At 37.3% G+C, this 19,566-nt stretch overlaps 2 protein-coding genes across 2 annotated transcripts in view; both read left to right on the top strand.

The window, feature by feature from the left end:
• Positions 1 to 5,208, top strand: part of LOC103208122 (complement receptor type 1-like) — a 250,973-nt gene extending 245,765 nt beyond the window's left edge. Inside the window, 1 exon segment of the mRNA XM_042782469.1 lies at positions 5,181 to 5,208. Coding sequence (XP_042638403.1) covers positions 5,181 to 5,208 — 28 coding nt within the window.
• Positions 5,165 to 19,566, top strand: part of CD46 (CD46 molecule) — a 127,998-nt gene continuing 113,596 nt past the window's right edge. The window contains exons 1-7 of the mRNA XM_007953785.2: positions 5,165 to 5,369; positions 5,702 to 5,804; positions 7,509 to 7,594; positions 8,447 to 8,644; positions 16,269 to 16,451; positions 16,844 to 16,888; positions 17,000 to 17,059. Of these exons, the coding sequence (XP_007951976.2) occupies positions 5,213 to 5,369; positions 5,702 to 5,804; positions 7,509 to 7,594; positions 8,447 to 8,644; positions 16,269 to 16,451; positions 16,844 to 16,888; positions 17,000 to 17,059 (832 nt within the window). The 5' untranslated portion in view covers positions 5,165 to 5,212. The remainder of the gene's footprint in view (positions 5,370 to 5,701; positions 5,805 to 7,508; positions 7,595 to 8,446; positions 8,645 to 16,268; positions 16,452 to 16,843; positions 16,889 to 16,999; positions 17,060 to 19,566) is intronic.

The following is a 19,566-nucleotide window of genomic DNA, read 5'->3' as shown; positions in this document are numbered from 1 at the left end:
GTCAGATGGATCTTGGCTCAAAGCAAAGAATACCAGAAATATATTTACTTATGTTTTATTGATTTTGCAAAAGCATTCGATTGTGTGGATCATAACAAATTATGGATAACATTGAGAAAAATGGGAATTCCAGAACCCTTAATTTTGCTCATGAAGAACTTGTTCATACACTAGAAGGCTGTTGTTCGAACATAACAAGGGGACACTGTGTGGTTTAAACTCAAGAAGGGAGTGTGTCAGGTTGTATCCTTTCACCATACTCATGCTGAGCAAATAATCTGAGAAGCTGGACTATATGAAGAAGAACAAGACGTCAGGATTGAAGGAAGGCTCATTAACAACCTGCGATATGCAGACGACACAACTTTGCTTTCTGAAGGTGAGGATGACTTGAAACACTTACTAATGAAGATTGAAGACTGCAGTGTGCAGTATGGATTATATCTCAATATAAAGAAGACAAAAATTCTCACAACAGGACCAATAAGTGGCATCATGATAAATGGAGAAAAGACTGAAGTTGTCAAAGACTTCATATTACTTGGTTCTATAATCAATACCAGTGGAAGCAGCAGTCAAGATCATATAGCATTGGACAAGTCTGCTGCAAAGGACCTCTTCCACTGCTGAAGAGCAAAGATGTTTCCTTTTAGACCAAGGTACACTTGACACAAGCTATGGTATTTTCAGTTGCCTCATATGTATGTGAGAGCTAGACAATGAAAAAGGAAGAACAAAGAAGAGTTGATGCTTTTGAGTTGTGGTGTTGGTGAAGAATGCTGAAAGTACCGTGGACTGCTAAAAGAACTAACAAATCTGTCCTGGAAGAAGTATAGCCGGAATGCTCCTTGGAAGTGAGAATGGTCAAACTTGGTCTTACCTACTTTGGTCATGTTGTCAGAAGGGACCATTCCCTGGAGAAGGATATCATGCTTAGCAAAGTGGAGCGACAATGAAAAAGGGGAAGGCCCTCAAGGAGATGGATTGACACAGTGGCTGCAACAATAGGCTCAGGTATAAAAAGGATCATGGGGCCAGCACAGGACCGGGGAGTGTTTCGTTCTGCTGTACATGAGGTCACTATGAGTCGGAGACGACTCGACACACCTAACAACAACAACAACAAAAGACCACCAGAAGCAGTTTCCTTTCATCTGCCAAGGCCAGCAATATACCTTTACTGCACTACCTCAACTTTCCAGTCCTATGTCATAATTTAGTCTGCACGGACCTTGCTCACCTTTCCCTTCCACAAGACATCACAGTGATCCATTACAGTGATAGCTTCATACTGACTGAACCTACTAAGCAGAAAGTAGCAACTACTATAGATTTACTGGTAAGGAGTTGCATGCCAGAAGGTGGGAAATAATCTGAAAAAATTCAGAGCCTTCCACTTCAGTGAAATTTCTAGGGGTCCAGTGATATGAGGAGCCATGGTGGTACGCTGTTCATGTACTTGGCTGCTAACCAAAGAGTAGCTCAAACTCACCAGCCACTCCGCAGGAGGAAAAACCTGTCAATCTGCCTCTATAAAGATTGTAGCCTAGGAAACCCTGGGACAAACTACTCTGTCTTATGTGGTTGCTATGACTTGATTATGAGTTGGAATTGACTCAACAGCACACAGCAACAAAGTGATATGAAGCATGTCCCTATTTCTACTGTATTACCTTTTTTTTCCCCTCCTAATCTGTACCTAGGAGCTGTAGTGGCATAGTGCCTAAGGCACTTGACTGCTAACCAGAAGGCTGGCGGTTCAAACCCACCAGCTACTCCTCGGAAGGAAGGTTGGGCAATCTACTTCCATAGTGATACCTCCTGGGAAACCCAAGGAGGGGTTGCTATGAGTCGGGCCTGACTCGACAGCACATAACAACAACAATCTGTACCTGTGGTCTCATGGGGAGTTCCTACTCAGTTCTTCAGTTGACTGAAAAAAGAGAGAAAACTTGGGCCTAGTTTACACAGGTCCTCTCTGAAATGCAGGCACCACTAAGAAGGGGACTGGTGCAGCATAACAACCTCTTTCTGGGATTTATCTAAAGGGCAGTGGTGAAGGGAAATCCTCGTAGTGGGCAGAACTTCAAGCAGTGCACTGAGTGGTTTATTTGCTTGGAAAGACAAATGGCCAGATGTCTAGTTGTATACCATTTCATGGAATGTGGCCAATGGTTTGGCTGGATGGTCAGGGACTTAAAAGGAATATGATTGGAAATTGGTAACAAGGAGGTTGGAAATGGAGGTGTGTGGATAGTCCTCTCTGAATGTGCTGAAAACCTTATATTTGTGTCTCATGTAAATGCTTACCAAAATGTGACCTTAGCAGAGGAGGGTCTTAATAATCAAGTGGATAGGATGACCTATTCTATGACTGCCAGTAAGCCTTTGTCCCCAGCCACTCTAGTCATTTCCCAAAGTGACCATGGTGGCAGTGATGGAGGTTATGTATGGGCTCAGCAACATGGACTTCCAATTAATGAAGGACAACTTGTTAGAGACCAACACGAAGTCCTTGATATGGCACCATTACCCAGGGTGATCAGCCAACCACCTGGTGGCAGGTCGATCACATGATCACATTGGACTACTTCCATCATGGAAAGGGCAGCATTTTGTTCTTTTGAGAATAGACACTTACTCTCAACATGGATTTCCATTCTTTGCATGCAGTGCTTCTGTGGACTTAACAGGATGCCTTATCTACTGTCATGGTATCCCATACAGCATCATCTTGGATCACGGGACTCACTTTACAGCACAATAAACTGCAGCAGTGAGCCCATGCTCATGAAATTCTCTTACCATGTTCCTCATCATCCTGAAGCAGCTGACTTGATAGAACAGTAGAAAGGCCTTTTGAAGCCTCTTATGGCACTAGCTCACAGGTCTGGGACAATGTTCTCCAGGATATTGTATATGTTCCAAACCAGTGTCTAATATATATATAGCCAGAATTCACAAGTCTGAAAATTAAGGGGTAAAAATGAGAGTGGCACCACTCACTATTATCCCTAGTGATCTACTTACAAACTTTTTGCATCCTGTCCCTACAATCTTATGCTTTGCTGGTTTGAAGGTCATAGTTCCAAAGGGAGGAATGCTTCCACTAGAAGATACAACAGTAATTCCACTGAACTGTAAATTGGGAATGCCACCTAGCCACTTTGGGCTCCTCATGCCTCTGAATCAACAGGCAAAGAGTTGGTGTTGTTGATCTTAATTACCAAGCAGAAGTTGGATTATTATTATGAAAGTAAGAAAGAGTATGGTTGGAATACAGAAGATCCCTTAGGGTACCTCTTAGTACTACCATGTGCTATGATTAAAGTCAATGGAAAACTACTACAACCCAATTCAGGCAGGGCTAGGTTTGGGCCACTCAACCAAGCAAAGAACTATGACCAACTGAGGTGCTTGCTGAGAACAAAGGGAATACGGGATGGGTAGTAGGGGGCCTGATGGCACAGTGGTTACGTACTCTCCTACTAACTGAAAGGTTTGTGGTTTGAACCCACCAGCTGCTCTGTGGAAAAAAGATAAGTCTTCCTGCTTCCATAAAGATTTTGGCCTAAGAAATCCTATCGGGCAGTTCTACCCTGTCCTATGGCATCTCTGTTGTTGTTGTTGTTCTGTGCCATCAAGTCAGACCCGACTCATAGCATCCCCTCCTTGGGTTTCCAAGGCAGTATCACTACAGAAGTAGATTGCCCCATCTTCCCTCCGAGGAGTGGCTGGTGGGTTTGAACTGCCAGCCTTCTGGTTAGCAGTCAAGTGCCTTAGGCACTATGCTACCAGAGCTCATAGCATCTCTCTGAGTCATAATTAACTAGATGACTCAAAACAGTAACAACACAACCACGTGAGCAGTTGCAGAAATGAGTGAAATTATTTTGAACATTTATTCCTTTCTTAAAATAAATTGTATGTGTGTGCATGTGCACCGTCTTTTGAGGAAAGGGCTAGTATATTTTGGGTTGTATACAGTATAAACCAAACCAAACTCATTGCCGTCAAGTCAATCCCAACTCACAGTGATCCCTCCTTGGGTTTCAAGGTGGTATCTCTAAAGAAGTATATCACCCAATCTTCCTTCCAAGGAGTGGCTGGTGGGTTTGAACTGCCAGCTTTCTGGTTAGCAGTCAAATCATATTAGGCAGAAGTATGACTTTCAGTATACCATGGTATACTATGCTCTCGTGGCATAGTACCTAAGGCATTTGACTGCTAACCAGAAAGAAGGTTGGCGGTTCAAACCCACTAGCCACTTTGCAGAAGGAAGACTGGGCAGTCTACTTTCATAAAGATTTACTGCCTTGGAAACCCAAAGGGGGTAGAGTCGGAATTGACTCAATGGCAGTGAGTTTTTTTAGTATTTTAGAGAAGGAGTATGGTTCAAGGAGATAAATGGGTGCCAAGTTTACAAGGGATGGACTGTGATTATTAATTTTGTGTCAGCTTGGCTAGGCTATGATGCCCAATTGTTTAGTCAAACACTAGTCAAGATGTTGCTATGCAGGTATTTACAGCTGAGTCAGATCCGACTCCACGGCAGTGCTTTTGGTTTGGTTTGGTTAAGTAAAGCAGATTACCTCCATAATGTGAGTGGACGTCATCCAATCCATTGAAGGCCTTAAGAGCTAAACTTAAAGTTTTCCAAGGGAGAAACCACAAAACCATAAATAGACATCCTGCCAGACATTTTAACCTGTTGTCTGAAGTATGGCTTTTAGATAGACTGCCAGAGTTTCCAGCTGTTACCTGATTTATGGATTTTGGACTTATCAACCCCACAATCTCATGAGCCAATTCTTTACAGTAAATAAATCACAATCTCTCTCTCTCATTGGTTGTGTTTCTCTGGAGAACTCGAAGACAAAGGTGGAGAAGAATACATAGCTTTGTGTATTTTTAAGGCCACAAACAATGATGCTTTCTCTCAAATTTGCTGTTGGGTGAAAATTCAGTTTATCAGAAAGCTAATAGGATGTTTAAAATAAGCAAGGCACATTCCTCCACTACCAACACTTATTTGGGTAAAAGCACTGAAAAGTCTTTACAATCTTGCCAAGGACCTTTCCATTTATTTACTCTGTACTACCTACTGTCAAACCACAGTCCCTGACTGGTATAATTCATATGACTACTTCACACTTATGTTCTCATTCCTTTTCCCCTAGATGCCTGTGGTGCTCCACTAAGATATGAAACTATGAGGCTCAAGGATACCTCTACTAAAGACAGTTATGCTACTAACGAGACAGTAGAATACATCTGTCGTGTAGGATACAGACGAAACTTCATGTCCTCCATGACTGCTGTTTGTAATGCTAATAATTCATGGACACCTCTCCAAGAAGTTTGTATAAGTAAGTAAACAAAGCTATTTTTGTTTGCTTTGCTTTCTCTAGAGTTTCTCACATTTTAGGCTACATATTCCACTATTGCAATGATGATTTTCTCATGAAACTAGGTTTTAGAAAGCTATGTATTTTGTCAGATTTTGAGAAATATACAGGGAATCATTTTCTTGGCAGTGGGTTGCCTGAGTAAATGTGAATCTTAAGCTCGCCTTTGTAATAGTTAAATCAAGAAAATGCTATTCCTATTAATTTAAAATAACAATGTAAAATTTTAAGTTTTGACTCATATGTTTTGAAATGGGTATAGAAAAACAAATTTCAAAATTATTTTCTTTTAGAAAAACTATGTAGCAGTCCAGGAGATCCCCTAAATGGTTATGTAACCATGACAAATGGAACACTGGAGTTTGGCTCACAGGTTGACTTTACTTGTGAAGATGGGTAAGTTCCTCCTTAGAGGAAATGAGGCACATGCTCTCATCCCATTTTTGTTTTTCTTCCCTTCTTAGGCATTCATATAAACTTGATTCATTTTGCTGTTTTGTTTTGTGAAAAGTTGTACTTACACTCAAACAACTGTTGGAATTTTCAGAGACTGCAAAGATTTGTAATAAATAGAAAGAAATTTGAATTGAAGGACAGTAAAATTATATACACCAAACCAAAGCAAACTCCCTGCCATTGAGTCTGATCTGACTCATAACGACCCCTCCTTGGGTTTCCGAGGCAGTATCACTACAGAAGTAGATTGCCAACCTTCCCTCCGAGGAGTGGCTGATAGGTTTGAACCACCAGCCTTCTGGTTAATAGTCAGATGCCTTAGGCACTATGCCACCAGAATTCCTATAATAAGCCTATTGTAATCATTGAAAGTATAGTGATCATTGGTTTCTTTATGCTTGACAACCAAGAGTATGCTGTTTAAAAACACCACCTCTTAGAGTTGAAGTAGGGCTTACAGGTGGAACTGCCATCTAAAGATATTCTTATATACAGAATAGAACTCTGTGTATCTTCTATACTCAGTGTTACTAGACCAAAACTGACCTGGTTAGCTTGACCCTCATTTTGATCGAGATCTCTCAGTTGGAAAACCTTATCTTTGAGACTGCTGTAAAGGAGTGAAGCTTCTCAAAGAGAGGCACTGAATACTCCACGATAACCTTTGTTCTAGAGGGCTCTTTTAATAAGATATATTGATAACTTGGCATTTACGAAAAAATATTAGGCAGTAACTATGTTCTAGTATAACATAGAAACAATGAGTGAGCCTTAGGGGGAAATTCAGCTGTGACAGCATAGTGGCATGCTCCCTGACTATTTTCACTCAATGAAATGAAAATATTGAAGAACTAGGCAAAAGTTACCAAGAAAGAACCTACTGGATACTTTGAGCAATAGTAAAAAGTTTAAGAAATAGAACTTTCTCAAGGAAATTGTAACCTTATTGAGAAATACAATATACACTGGAAGTTTTCAAAGCAAAATAGTAAATGAGAAATGCCCAATAACTAGAATTATTTATGATAATTAGACTGAGAATCCAGAAGGAGGAAAGATTAGGGTGAATTATCAGGGAAGATTTCAAAAAGTAGAGGTGTTCCTGAGCTATGTAAATCTAGAAAGATATTGTGATCTAAAGAATATCAATCCAGCATTCATTTAATTCTGAGAGAACAACCCTGTGAGATACGTGTTGTTAGTCCCTTTTTATAGATGAGGTAACTGAAAAAGAGAAATATTAAGTGACTAATAATTAGTAAGTTGTGGATCTAGTACTCAAATGCAGGCAGTCCAATCCTAGAGACTGATCTTACTGAGATCCATGTTCTTCCTGAGGAGAATGGAATGAGCAAAGGCAAAGAAATGAATGTGTAATATGATTGCAGAAGACAGCAAATAAGCCAGACTAACAGGACAGATTTATGGAGACACCTTTGCCCTTGGCTAGAGTGTGTTCAAATGAAGATACTGTTTATTGGATTAAATTGTAGATGTAGTTAGCACTCTCACTATATGTCATTTATGAAACTTCTCCCTGAAATTGCTGTAGTGTAGAAAAACACCATCTAAAAGTTCCCTGCCTTGATATGTGCATCTTGTTAACTACTAAAGAAAACAGTAAACTTTTCTTTTCTCATTTAGTTATCACTTAATTGGTAGAAAAACTCTGTATTGTGAGGTTATTGGAGACTCAGTTGGTTGGAGTGATAATCCCCCAATATGTGACAGTAAGTACATTCTGTTTTTAAAATTTAGACTAGCAGTTCGCATGCTTTTTGGCCATGGGACCCCTTTACACTTTTAAATTAAGGAGGACCCTACAGAGCTTTTCTTTATTATATCTATTGATATTTATCATACTGGAACTGAGAAGTTTTTTAAATTATTATTTATTCTGTGTGTGTGTGTGTGTGTGTGTGTTGCAGTTCTTTTTTTTTTTTACTTTTTATTGTGATTTGGTTGAAAGTTTACATATTTATTTATAGTGGCACTGTTTTACAGTTTTGCAGATCTCTTCAATATCTGGCTTAAAGGAAGATATCTGGATTCTCTTGCTTCTACATTCTGTCTGTTGCAATATTCACATAATTAGTAGCCTCTGGAAATTTTCACTATACACTCAGGTCATAAGAATGAGATTGAAAAAAGGCAGTCATTTCTTAGTATTACTGTGAACCACCAGTTTAGAGAATGGATATATTTATAAATTGTAAGACACTTCCCAACTGGAATTCAATTTTATTTTCACTCACAAGCTCAAATTCTCCTTCAATTGTCAGAAGCTCTTTAAGATTACTAGAGCAAAACTTAGCATGGCCTTGCAGGTAAATATAGGTGTCATACATCTTAAGAAATTAGTTTTATTCTGAAAGCTAAGTTAAGGTTTTTAATATGGGATAATGCATTTTCTCATGCCAGATGTATTGGTGGATTCACAAATAGCTAGCTTATAGAAACCATATGTTGATGGATTTATTGAAGGTAGTTCATAAAACTTGACTAATTAATGATGTCTTAACTTGTGTCTTTCATTTGTGTGTATATATATGAATAATTTCTTCTTTTCTTCCCTTTTTAAGGGGTTAAGTGTGTACCACCTCCAAACATAGAAAATGGAATATACAGAACTAGTGGAAAGGATGTCTATGAATATAATGAAGTAGTAAATTATGAATGTAATTCTCTAAGTGGACCAGATCAATACTCACTTATTGGAAACAAAGTTCTTTACTGCACTGGCAATGGAGAATGGAGTAGTAAGCCTCCTGTGTGTAAAGGTAATAATCTTTACATTCATATCCTTCTTCATTTGTAAATACTCTGAAAACATTTTGTAAATAATTTTACTTACATTAGAAAAAACAGTCAAATTATGTGCTATTTCCTCCTGTAAAATGAGTTTCTAATTTAATATAATATAGGTCAAGTAGAGTTGATAATAGTTTTAGTTGAAGAAAACTGCCACCCCCAATATTATTGGCATTTGAGTTTATACATTGTGAACTACCATGTATATGCATGGATTAGGATTTTCTAACACATACTGGCTTAAAAATGAAAACATTTTATCTTGTATTACAAGATGTCTGTGAGTTCTGATTATGGGTAGCGGTTGTAGTACCTTGTAACAGACTAACCTTTTCACTGAAAAGAGTGATAAGCTTTGGACAAAATAAATATTTAAGGCACTAGAGAATGATCAAAAGCCTGGAGGCCTTTGACCTTGAAAGAAGGAAACTAACTACTGAACAATAGCAAATATATACTCTTCAGGTACATATGGAATTTGCTCCAAGAAAGGCTATATTCTAGGCCATAGTACAATTTTCAGCAAATTTCAAAAAATTACACTCATTCAAAGTATATTCTCTGATCACAATGGAATGAAAGTAAAAATAAGTAACAGATTTTTAGAAAATTCTCAAATATTTAGAAATTATGCAGTATACTTCTAAATAACCCATAAGTCAGAGAAGACATCAGAAGAGAAATTAGAATATATTTTGAATTTAATAAAAATGAAAACACACAGCATATCAAAATTTATGTGATACAGTTAAAGTATTGCTTACTGAGATATTTATAGTATGAAATGCTCATATTAGAAAAAAAGAAAAGTTTCAAATGAATTATCTAAATTTCGACCTTAATAAACCTAAACCAAAAATAAGCAGATGGAAGAAAATAACAAAGGTAGAACAGAAACCAGTGAAATTGAAAAGAGAGAAGAATAGAAAAAATTAATGAGCCAAAAGTTGGTTCTTGCAAGTCAATGAAATGAATAAACTTATAGCCAGACTGCAAAGAAGAAAACCAAGACACAAATTGCCAATATCAGGAATGAAGAAGAGGATATCTTTACATATCCTGCAGGCAATGAGAGAATAATAAGGGAATGTTATGAATACTTTAATGCATATAAGTTCAGCAACTTAGATGAAACTGAGAAATTTCTTGAAAGACACTAAATACCAAAATTCACTCAAAGATATAGGTAACTTGAATAGGCCTATATGCATTAAAGAAATAGAATTTGTACTTTTAAAACTTTATCCCATTGAGAACACCTGATCCAGATAATACCACTGGGGGATTCTGCTAAATATTTAAGGAATAAATAATAGCAATTCTGTGCAAACTCTTCAAGAAAATACTAGAGGAGAGAACACAACTCATTTGTGAAGATAGTATTACCCAAAACCAGATAAAGACAATACAAGAAAATTACAGACAATATTCTTGATGAACTAGAGCCAGCAATCCTCGACAAAATATTAGAAATAAAACCTACCAGTCACTAGTTGCCATTGAGTTGACCCCAACTTATGGTGGCCTCGTGTGTCAGAGTAGAACTGTGCTCCACAGAGTTTTCAATGGCTGAGTTTTCGCAAGTAAATCACTAGGCCTTTCTTCTGAGGCACTTGTAGGTGGTCTCAAGCCTTCAGCCTTTCAGTATTTCAACTGAGCATGTGAACCATGTATACCATTCAGGGACTCCCTAAACCAAATTTAGTTGTATATAAAAAGAAGAATATATCATGAGCAATTAGGATTTATCCCATGAATGTAAGGTTGATTTAACAATTAATTAAAATTAATTCAGTGTAATTTATAATATCAAGAGACTGTAAAGAAAAGACCATCTTAATAGATGCAAATAAATCATTTGACAGAACTCATCATCTTTTCATGATAAAACATTTCAGTAGACTAGGAATAGAAGGGAACTAACTGCCTCAACCTGATAGAAGGCATCTGCAAAATTCTCACAGATAACATTATACTTAATGGTAAAAGAATAATTATTTTTTCTAAGGCAGGAACAAGGCAGAGATGTCCAGTCTTACCATTCCTATTCAGCATTGGACTGGAGGTCCTAGCCAGTGCAATAAAGCAACAGAAAGAAATAAAATGTGTACACATTGGAAAGTAATAGAGTAATAGAGGCAAAGGAAGAAAAAACAGTCTCTATTCATTTTTGACCTGATTATTTGTGTAGAAAATCCCAGACCCCAAAATCTTTATCATGGTTGCAGGATACAAGATCAGTATACATAAATCAATTGTCTGTTTATTTACTGGCCTTGAACCATTAGAAATGGAAAAATTTTAAGTACTTTGTTTAAGCCTCAAAACACATGACATATGCACAAGATTTGAATGATAAAACTACTAAATACTAATTTAAAAAAATAAAATAAAATAGTTTAATAAATGGTAGGATATACAGTGTTCATAGAATGGAAGACTCGGTATTTAGATGTTATTTCTTCCAGAATTGATCCCAATCAAAATCCCCCAAAACTTTTTGTACAAGTTGACAAACTGATTCTAAGATTTATATGGAAAGGCAAAAGAACTAGAATAGCCAAAACCATTTTGAAAGAAGTTGGAGAAGATGCTAGGGGTACGGTGAAAGTTTTTTTGTTTTTTTTTTTAAATCTGTTTTTCTATTATGTATTTAAAAGATACAACCTAAAAAAGACATCTGGTCATCCTGGCCAAGGGAGCAGAGGAGATAGAGATGGTCATCCCTGTGGATATCAGGAGACAAGCCAGAATTAAGGTCACCGTTACAAGTCTGACTAGAAAAGACCCAGTGCAGTGTAGCCAAGACATTGGCATTTGTCCTGATGCCAGTCTTGAAGATGTAAAATAGAGGTAGTTCTGCCAGAAGATGATCTGGGTGCACAGAGGTTATCTGAGTCTGCTGCTGTGAAAGATACACTGAAGGAACAAGAGAGGAGGAAAAGGATTCGTTGTCAGTCATCTGTGCAAGTCGTACGAAATAGATTTTGGAAGCAAAGTTATAACATATCCACTTGCTAAAGACAAAATGATGAATGGAAATCATTATAACCCCTCAGGGAATTGTGTGGAAAAAGAAGGACTTTCCCTGACATGCGGCAGACCTGAAACCAGCTTTGAGTTTGCTCTTGCTGTTGTTGAGGCTCTGAGTGGCAAGCAGGTAGCTGCTCAGGTAAAGGGCCCACTGGTTCTTAAAGATTACAGCAGAAGAGTGTAATGATGACCTAGAGAAACAGGTCATAGGTGATCTAGTCTCACTGTGTTCACTTTAGCGAGAAATGGCTGCTTCCTGCACAGGGAAGACGACAGTGCTGTCTTTGTGAATGTAGCTGTGAAGTAACAACTACACAGATTTATTTCTTAGCCTACAAACTCCATGTCCATACGCTTCAGAAACTTGTCTGCAGAATAGAGATGACATTTAGCCAAAAAAAAAAAAAATGTTGGAGGATTCATATTACCTGAATTCAAGACTTACTGTAAAGTAGATGATCAAGGCAGTATGGTGAAAGAATAGACATATAGATCAGTGGAACAAACTACAGAGTCCAGAGATAGACTCATGCATATATGTTCATTTGATTTGCAACACAGCTGTATAACCAATTCAGTGTGAAAAAGGGTATCACTTAACATTAGTAGTTTTCTTGCTTAGCAATCATCCTTGCCTCTATTACTCACAGTTACAGTCCTGGTCCTGAGACCACTACATCAGGTAGGAAAAAAGAAAGTTGAAAGTGATGTGGAGAAAAAAGAAAAACTATGTATGTTGAAGTGATATGGGGAAGAATTGTATAAGCATATCGGCATCCTCCCTCACCTCCTATTCCCCAGGTCTACTGGTAAAGCAGAAGAATCTATGTAGTGGGGATGCTGCCTTGGTCCTCTCATGCTGACTGTGAGCACATACTCATGAAGACATGTGAACCAGCCCTTCATACTTGTGACTCTCCCCCTACTCCCCTGTTTTAAACAGGCAATGTTTCAATTGCCTATTCCAGTTCTTTATCAAACATTACTCTGAGGATAAAAGTGTGTTCCTTGTGTAAAGAAATAGAATTCAACAGTACATACTGGTGCAGCGTCTTCTGTTCTGATTCTTTTATAGTGCTTTGAGCATTTGAATCTATCACTGGGTAAGCATAGTCTAGTCTTTAAGTAATTTTCTATTGTTAACAGGATTTATTTGTAGCCTCCAAGGGCTACTGGCATCAGTCTGAGTTGGTAGCTATGTGCAGGGCTTTCCCCCAGGGGAATCTGCCCTATGGTCATCTGTAGTCTCTTTCTCTCATACTGAACAGTTTTTTAAAAATTAGGTTTATAGTATATAACAGTTCTTATTGGCATCTTATGCCTCGGAGTACAAGAGAAATATGTCTAGATTCACTTCATTTCTGTATTGCTGCACCCTCATTTCCTTTCATCTCATGGATCCAGTTGTCTACTTCAAAGGAGAATACCAGGATATGTACTCACTGATTCCAATTAACTTCCAGTCCTGGAAGTGGATTCTTAGATAGGCATTGTCATGTCCTACTTTAACGCACCCCTCAAATTTTCATAAGGCAAGTGCCTCTTACTCTTATTAAAAAAAAAAAAAAAAAGTTAATCATCCACTCCACACAATTCTATGAACATGATCCATTAAAGAAAAAATTTAACAAATTGGACTTTTTCCAAACTAAAAGTTTCTGTTCTGCAAAAGACACTGTTAAGAAAATGAAAAGATGAGCCACAGAATGGGAGAAAATGTTTGCAAAACACATACCTGATAGTGGATTTGTGTCTCAAATATATTTAAAAAAAAAACTGTCAAAGCTAAATAAGGAAACAACTCCATTTAAAGGTGGGCAAAAGATTTGAGTAGACATTTCATTAAAGAAGATACATGGAGGGCAAATAAGTATATGAAAATATGCTCAATATTATTAATAATTACAGAAATTCAAATTAAAACTATAATGAGATACCACTAAACACCTATTAGAATGGCTGAAGTTAAAAAAAAAGGAAAAAGTTGATAATACCAGGTATTGGCAAGGATATAGCTCAATCAAAACCCATACATTGGTAGTGAGAATACAAAGTGTTACAACCACTTGGAACCCACTTTGGCAACTTCTTAAAACTCAAACATACACTTATGACACACTTAGCAACCCAGGTGATGTGTAAACACAGAAACCAATATGAAATTGTTCATAGCAATCTTAATAATAATCCTCCCAAACTAGAAGCAACCTAAATGTTCGACTGGTGAATGGATGACAACCTGTCATACAGCCATACAGTGGAAATAAACTACAGATTTATGCAACAACATGAATGAATCTCACATGCATTATGCTGAGTGAAATAAGCCATGCTCAGAAGTCTATGATTCCATTTATATGCCATTCTGAATAAAACAGTACTATAGAAATAGACAGGCGCTCTGGTAGCATAGTGGCTAAGACACTTGCCTGCTAACCAGACGGCTGGCGGTTCAAACCCACCAGCCACTCCTCGGAAGGAAGGTCGGGCAAGCTACTTCCGTAGTGATACTGCCTCAGAAACCCAAGGAGGGGTCACTATGAGTCGGGCCGACTTGATGGCACATAACAACAACAACAACACAGAAATAGAAAAACAATCTATGGTTGAGTGGTGGGGGTTAAGGTTGATTATAGTGGGCATGAGGGAATTTATTTGGGTGATGGAACTTTTCTATACCTTTTTGGTGGAGGTATTTACTTGATCATTTGTATTTGTCAAAAATCATACAGCTGTACACTTAAAAGGGTGAATTTTACTATATATATGTAAATTATATACTATAAACCTAATTTTAAAAAAAAATCATTAGATGCAGTTAGCAGCAGATTAACACAACAGAAGAAAAATCGTATCAGTGAACCTAAAGACAGGTCAATAGAAATCTGATATGATTTGAGGAGAAATTTTAAAAAGGGAAAGAGCTTTGTAGACCTATCAGGAGAGTATCAAACAGTTGAACATGCATGTAATTGGAGTTCTAGAAGGAGAGAGAATATAGAAAAGTATTTGAACAAATACTGGTCTAAAAATTTGATCCAAAACAACAAACCCACAAATCCAGGAAATACTGTGAACCTTAAGTAGTATAAACAGATTATTTACAAAAAAAAAAAAAAAATTTAAACTCACTGAACTAAACACACGGTAAAACTACTAGAAATAAAATGAAAAGAATGAAACAGCAAGTGAAAGGGAGAAAAACTTATCAAGGAGATGGTACAGAAGCAAGTAAGAATGATGGCTGATGTCTCATGAGAAACTGAAGACTACAAGACAATGGAATAGTATAAATCTGTTAAGGTTCTGAGAGAAAAAGAAAACTATTAACCTAGAATGTTATGTCAACGTACAATCTTGCAAAGCTGAAGGTGAAATAAAGCCATTTTCAGATCAACCAAAGCTATGAGAATTTTTCACTAGCAGATCTACACTACAAGAACTGCTACAGGAAATTCTTAGACTGAAGGGATATAATAACAGATGGAAGTTCAGATCCACAGGAAAGAAGGAAGAACACTCTTTTGGCTTAAGAGGCTATACATTATCTAGGCCTTTTCTGTTGCTCAGATTTGATTTCATAAGATGTTCTATTGCACTCATGTGCCCAGCCCAATGTTTCATTTTGTTTTGTTTTGTTTTGTTTCCAAATTCCCCCAAAATCCAGTAATAATGATCCTGAAATCAGCCTGGGTCATGACCAGCATTTTACTTTTTACAAAATAGAATACAATGGGAGATACCAGAGTACAGTGGTATGAAGGCAAAATACTGAATTTAAACTTTTATTTCGGGCTTGTGTACATGTATAGTGGTTGGCAATTAAAACAGGCTTCATACTCTAGGTTGCAGTCAAAAGCTTTGGAAAACACTACGCTAACTCCACTGGCCTTTCTATTCCTTGAACATCCCAATTTGTGTATGTTGTTTCTTCTTGAGAACTTCATTTTTGCATATCTTTGCATGGCTAGCATCTTCTCAACTTTTAAATTTGAACCCAACTATTATCTTTTTCATTCTCTTGTACAGGGGCCGACTCGACAGCACATACCAACAACAAATAACAAATTATCTTTTTCATTCTCTTGTACAGAGTTCCTAGGAGTCAGAACCGACTTAATGGCCCTAACGATAACAACAACATTATCTTCAGAAAAGTCTTTCCTACCATTTTAAAACAGTAAAGGCTTTTATTAGGTTTAGCATAACCTTAAAAACAACAACAACAAACCTAGAGCTAAACAATATCAAGAGTTTCTTTTGAAGTTAATCTGAGTATTATTTTATAGGCCTTTCTCAAAACATTTTTTGGGAAAAAAAGATTAAGAAATCAAATAAACTATAATGACAATTTGTTTTGAGGGAAAGGGAGAGTTCTTAGATCTCACTATATCTGCATACCTGGAATTAAAATGCTTTATACTTTTCATTTTAAATATATAAAGTCATTATTTTCTAACATCTTGCTTTCCATTCCTTGTTATCTTTGTTCCCCCAGGAAATTACTACTTTACACTACTTTTTCTGGTCCACTAATTCTGAGCTTTCTTCACTTTTCAGTGGTCAAATGTGATTATCCAGTAATCAGAAATGGAGACCGAGTAGTGGGACTTGGATCACGATTTACCTACAAATCACAGGTCGTATTTCAGTGCCATCAGGGTTATGTCATGAAGGGAAGCAACACCATTATCTGTGAAGAAAATAGTACATGGGTTCCTCCAGTTCCGACTTGTATTAAAGGTACAAATTTTTTTTTCCCCCTTCTTGTTCCTTTTTTAGCTTTATTTCTTTGACTTTAAGTATCAGTGAACAGAATAATTGAAAAAAAACAGGTATTTAAGTCTGTCTTATATTCATTTCCATTCCAGGCATATGACATAAAATTCGCATAGAATTCTACTTTGTGATTTTGTGTTCTCATAGGGGTATGTTATAAACGTCACACTGGTATATAAATTTATTTTGTTAGATATTTTTATTTATAAAAAGTGAGAGCAGCAAATTTTCAGAGTAAATTGAAGCATGAAAATGTTTATCTAAATTAGTGAAGAATGAAAGCCATAATTCATAAAGTGAAATGAGAGAAATTCCCTCCAAGTGTTTGACCGAGTCTCTATTATTTTGTTTTCCAGAGCTGCCTCCTCCCACTACACAACCTCCAATTTTGAGTCATTCAGGTTTAGTAATCTCCTGATTATATATTTCAAAAATCCTTGAAAGTTTTGGTGAAAATGCCAGCAATAACTCCCAAGAGTTTGATCCAATCTATTTATTATTTTGTTTTGCAGTGTCGACTACTCCACTGTCGACTCTTCACAATACAACATCTCCATTTTTGAGTCCTGCAGGTTTAGTAACTTCCTGCTCTATTTCTCAAAAATCCTTTAAATTCCTGGTGATTTCTATTCCTTAATCATTTTTGGTAATGAAAGGAGGAAGATAATTCGTTACAGCCAATTTTTTAGTTATATGTAATGATTCTAAATTATTTGCCATAGTCTTTGAATATGAACAGATATGTGGAGTTAGGTAAGTTAGGTAAGCTTTAAATGTGTTTTCTCACTGTGTGATTTCATTGTGTGCTGTCTAGTTGATTCTGACTCATAGTGACCATCTAGGACAGAGTAGGACTGCTCCACAGAGTTTCCTAGGCTGTAACCTTTACAGAGGATCCCTCGTGGTACATTGGTTAAGCACTCAGCTGCTAACCAAATGGTTAGCGGTTCAAACCCACCAACAACTCTGCAGGAAAATATGAGGCATTCTGCTTCTGTAAAGATTACAACCTTGGAAGTCCTATAGGGCAGTTCTACTCTGCCCTATAGGGTCACTATGAATTGGAATTGTCTTGATGGCAATGGGTAATCTTTACAGGATCACATCACCTTACTACAGAGCATAGCAGAACATATAGGAAGCTCTTAAAATTAGCCAATATGATTTATATCACCATTTGAACTAGTATCAGTGAAAAGGAATGTCCATGATTATTTTTTACTATGTGTATTATAGGTGTCATCAACTTTGGTATTTTAGTTACTCTTTTTAAAAGTAATCTGTTGGTACCTTTGCTGGGTATCTCCCAGGTCCATGCCTTTGTTCCCTGTAATACAATCAATTTAATTCCTTTTAATTGGAACATTTAAATTAGGAAAGTTTTAATGTCTCCAGAACAATTCATATATTTCTTCTTCCCATCTTCCTGCCCTCAAACAATTATTTCTTTTCTCATTACTGAGTAGTTTTCTTTGGCAACAGAAACTAAATTTCATAGCAACCAAAAAAGCAGGGAAAGCCTTTAATGGAGTATTTCTTGTAGGCAGTACTGATTAGCTAGTCCATTTAAGACTCAACGGATTATTTTGATTTCATATCAAATAGAAGGGCAGAAGGGCTTATAATCTATCTATGCTGCTATCTCTGGCTTCATCTTGGTTGCAGCAGATGCAAGAGACAACGGGAATAGTAGAAAGGTCATTAGTTGGGGCAGATCCTGTTCAGGTCCACATATGCTTTCGCTTAGTTAAGTAATGTCATTTCTATATGCTTTAGTTTCCCTTTGATGTAATGAGGTTGTTGAACTCAAACACAGGTCAATTACTGGCCAGCCTGATTTATTTATGTATTTCCCATCTCCCTAATATTTAAATTAGTTACTTAAAGGAAGGAGGGGAATTATGCACATTAACATGGTACTTTAGAAACCAAACCAGGCTAAAATTGAGGAATAGGCAGACAAGCGACATAGACCCTCTTCAACAAAGAAAAAAAAACAATTGACAGAGATACAGGATAATCCTGGAGGCCCGAGCTTTGAAAGGAACTATACAGAAGTGGATTAGGCACCAACTAGTGGAAAAACCTGAATGAAAACAGTGAGTACAGAGATGGTTGGAGCTGTGGACTGTCAGCTATTTTGACGGGACCAAAAGCCTGAATATTTCCAAGTGGTATTGGGACCTAAGAATTGACCTAAAGATCAGCCCTGGTCACCAAGGGCTGCAGGGATGACTGCGCTGGTGGCCTATGACTAGGAAGGAAAACAACCTGAACTGTTGACTTTCCGCTGGCTGGAGGGCACAGACATTTTGATTGTTTAAACGTGGCAGCCATTTTGAATGTTTATAAGTGGTGGCCATTTTGGATATTTAAAGTGACTGAGGGTGAAACCATTTTGAATGTTTACAAGTGGTGGCCACTTTGGATTTTAAAGTGATAGCATTCTCATTCGGATTCTAGGGACCTAAGAATAGGCTCTGTTTGCCAGGGTTGTCAGGGACATATGAGAGGCTGACAACAAGAAAGGAGACAGGTGGTGAGTGTATAAGTGCTGCCAGCTAGTAGATAGAGGAGCATGGCACAGTACCCTGGTTGCATAGATAACATACAAAGAAAACAGAAACCATGGGCAAGTCACTCCAATATACAATCACCAAATAAGTATAAACACAAAAATGTCACAATGTCTCGAGGACAACAGAGCAAGGACAACAGAGCATCACAGTCCATACAAAGAAGCAAGATAAAGCAGGAGAAACAAGGGCCCTGGGGGGGTCCCCAGGAGAAACAAGGGACCCAGAGCCAAAACACATCCCTGAGGAAGACGCAGCATTGGAACTCCCTAATAAGGAATTCAAAAGAATTATATTTAGGTATCTTCAAAGGATTGAGAGACAGATCAAGGAAAACACAGACAAAACCCTAGAACTATTTCAGAAGAAAATACAAGAACAAAATGACAAAATAAATGAAAAATTAGAAATGATTCAAAATCTACAGATAGAAATCCAGAAGATTAATACTAAATTTTCAGAAATAGATAAGACATTGAATGGGCAAAGGAGCAGAATTGATG

The sequence above is a fragment of the Orycteropus afer genome, unplaced genomic scaffold (genome assembly GCF_000298275.1).
Source record: "Orycteropus afer afer isolate SDZICR_OR568_19922 unplaced genomic scaffold, OryAfe1.0 scaffold00013, whole genome shotgun sequence".
Taxonomy (NCBI): Eukaryota; Metazoa; Chordata; class Mammalia; order Tubulidentata; family Orycteropodidae; genus Orycteropus; species Orycteropus afer.
Note: the sequence above shows the minus strand (reverse complement) of the source record. Positions and strands in the feature narration are given on the sequence as shown.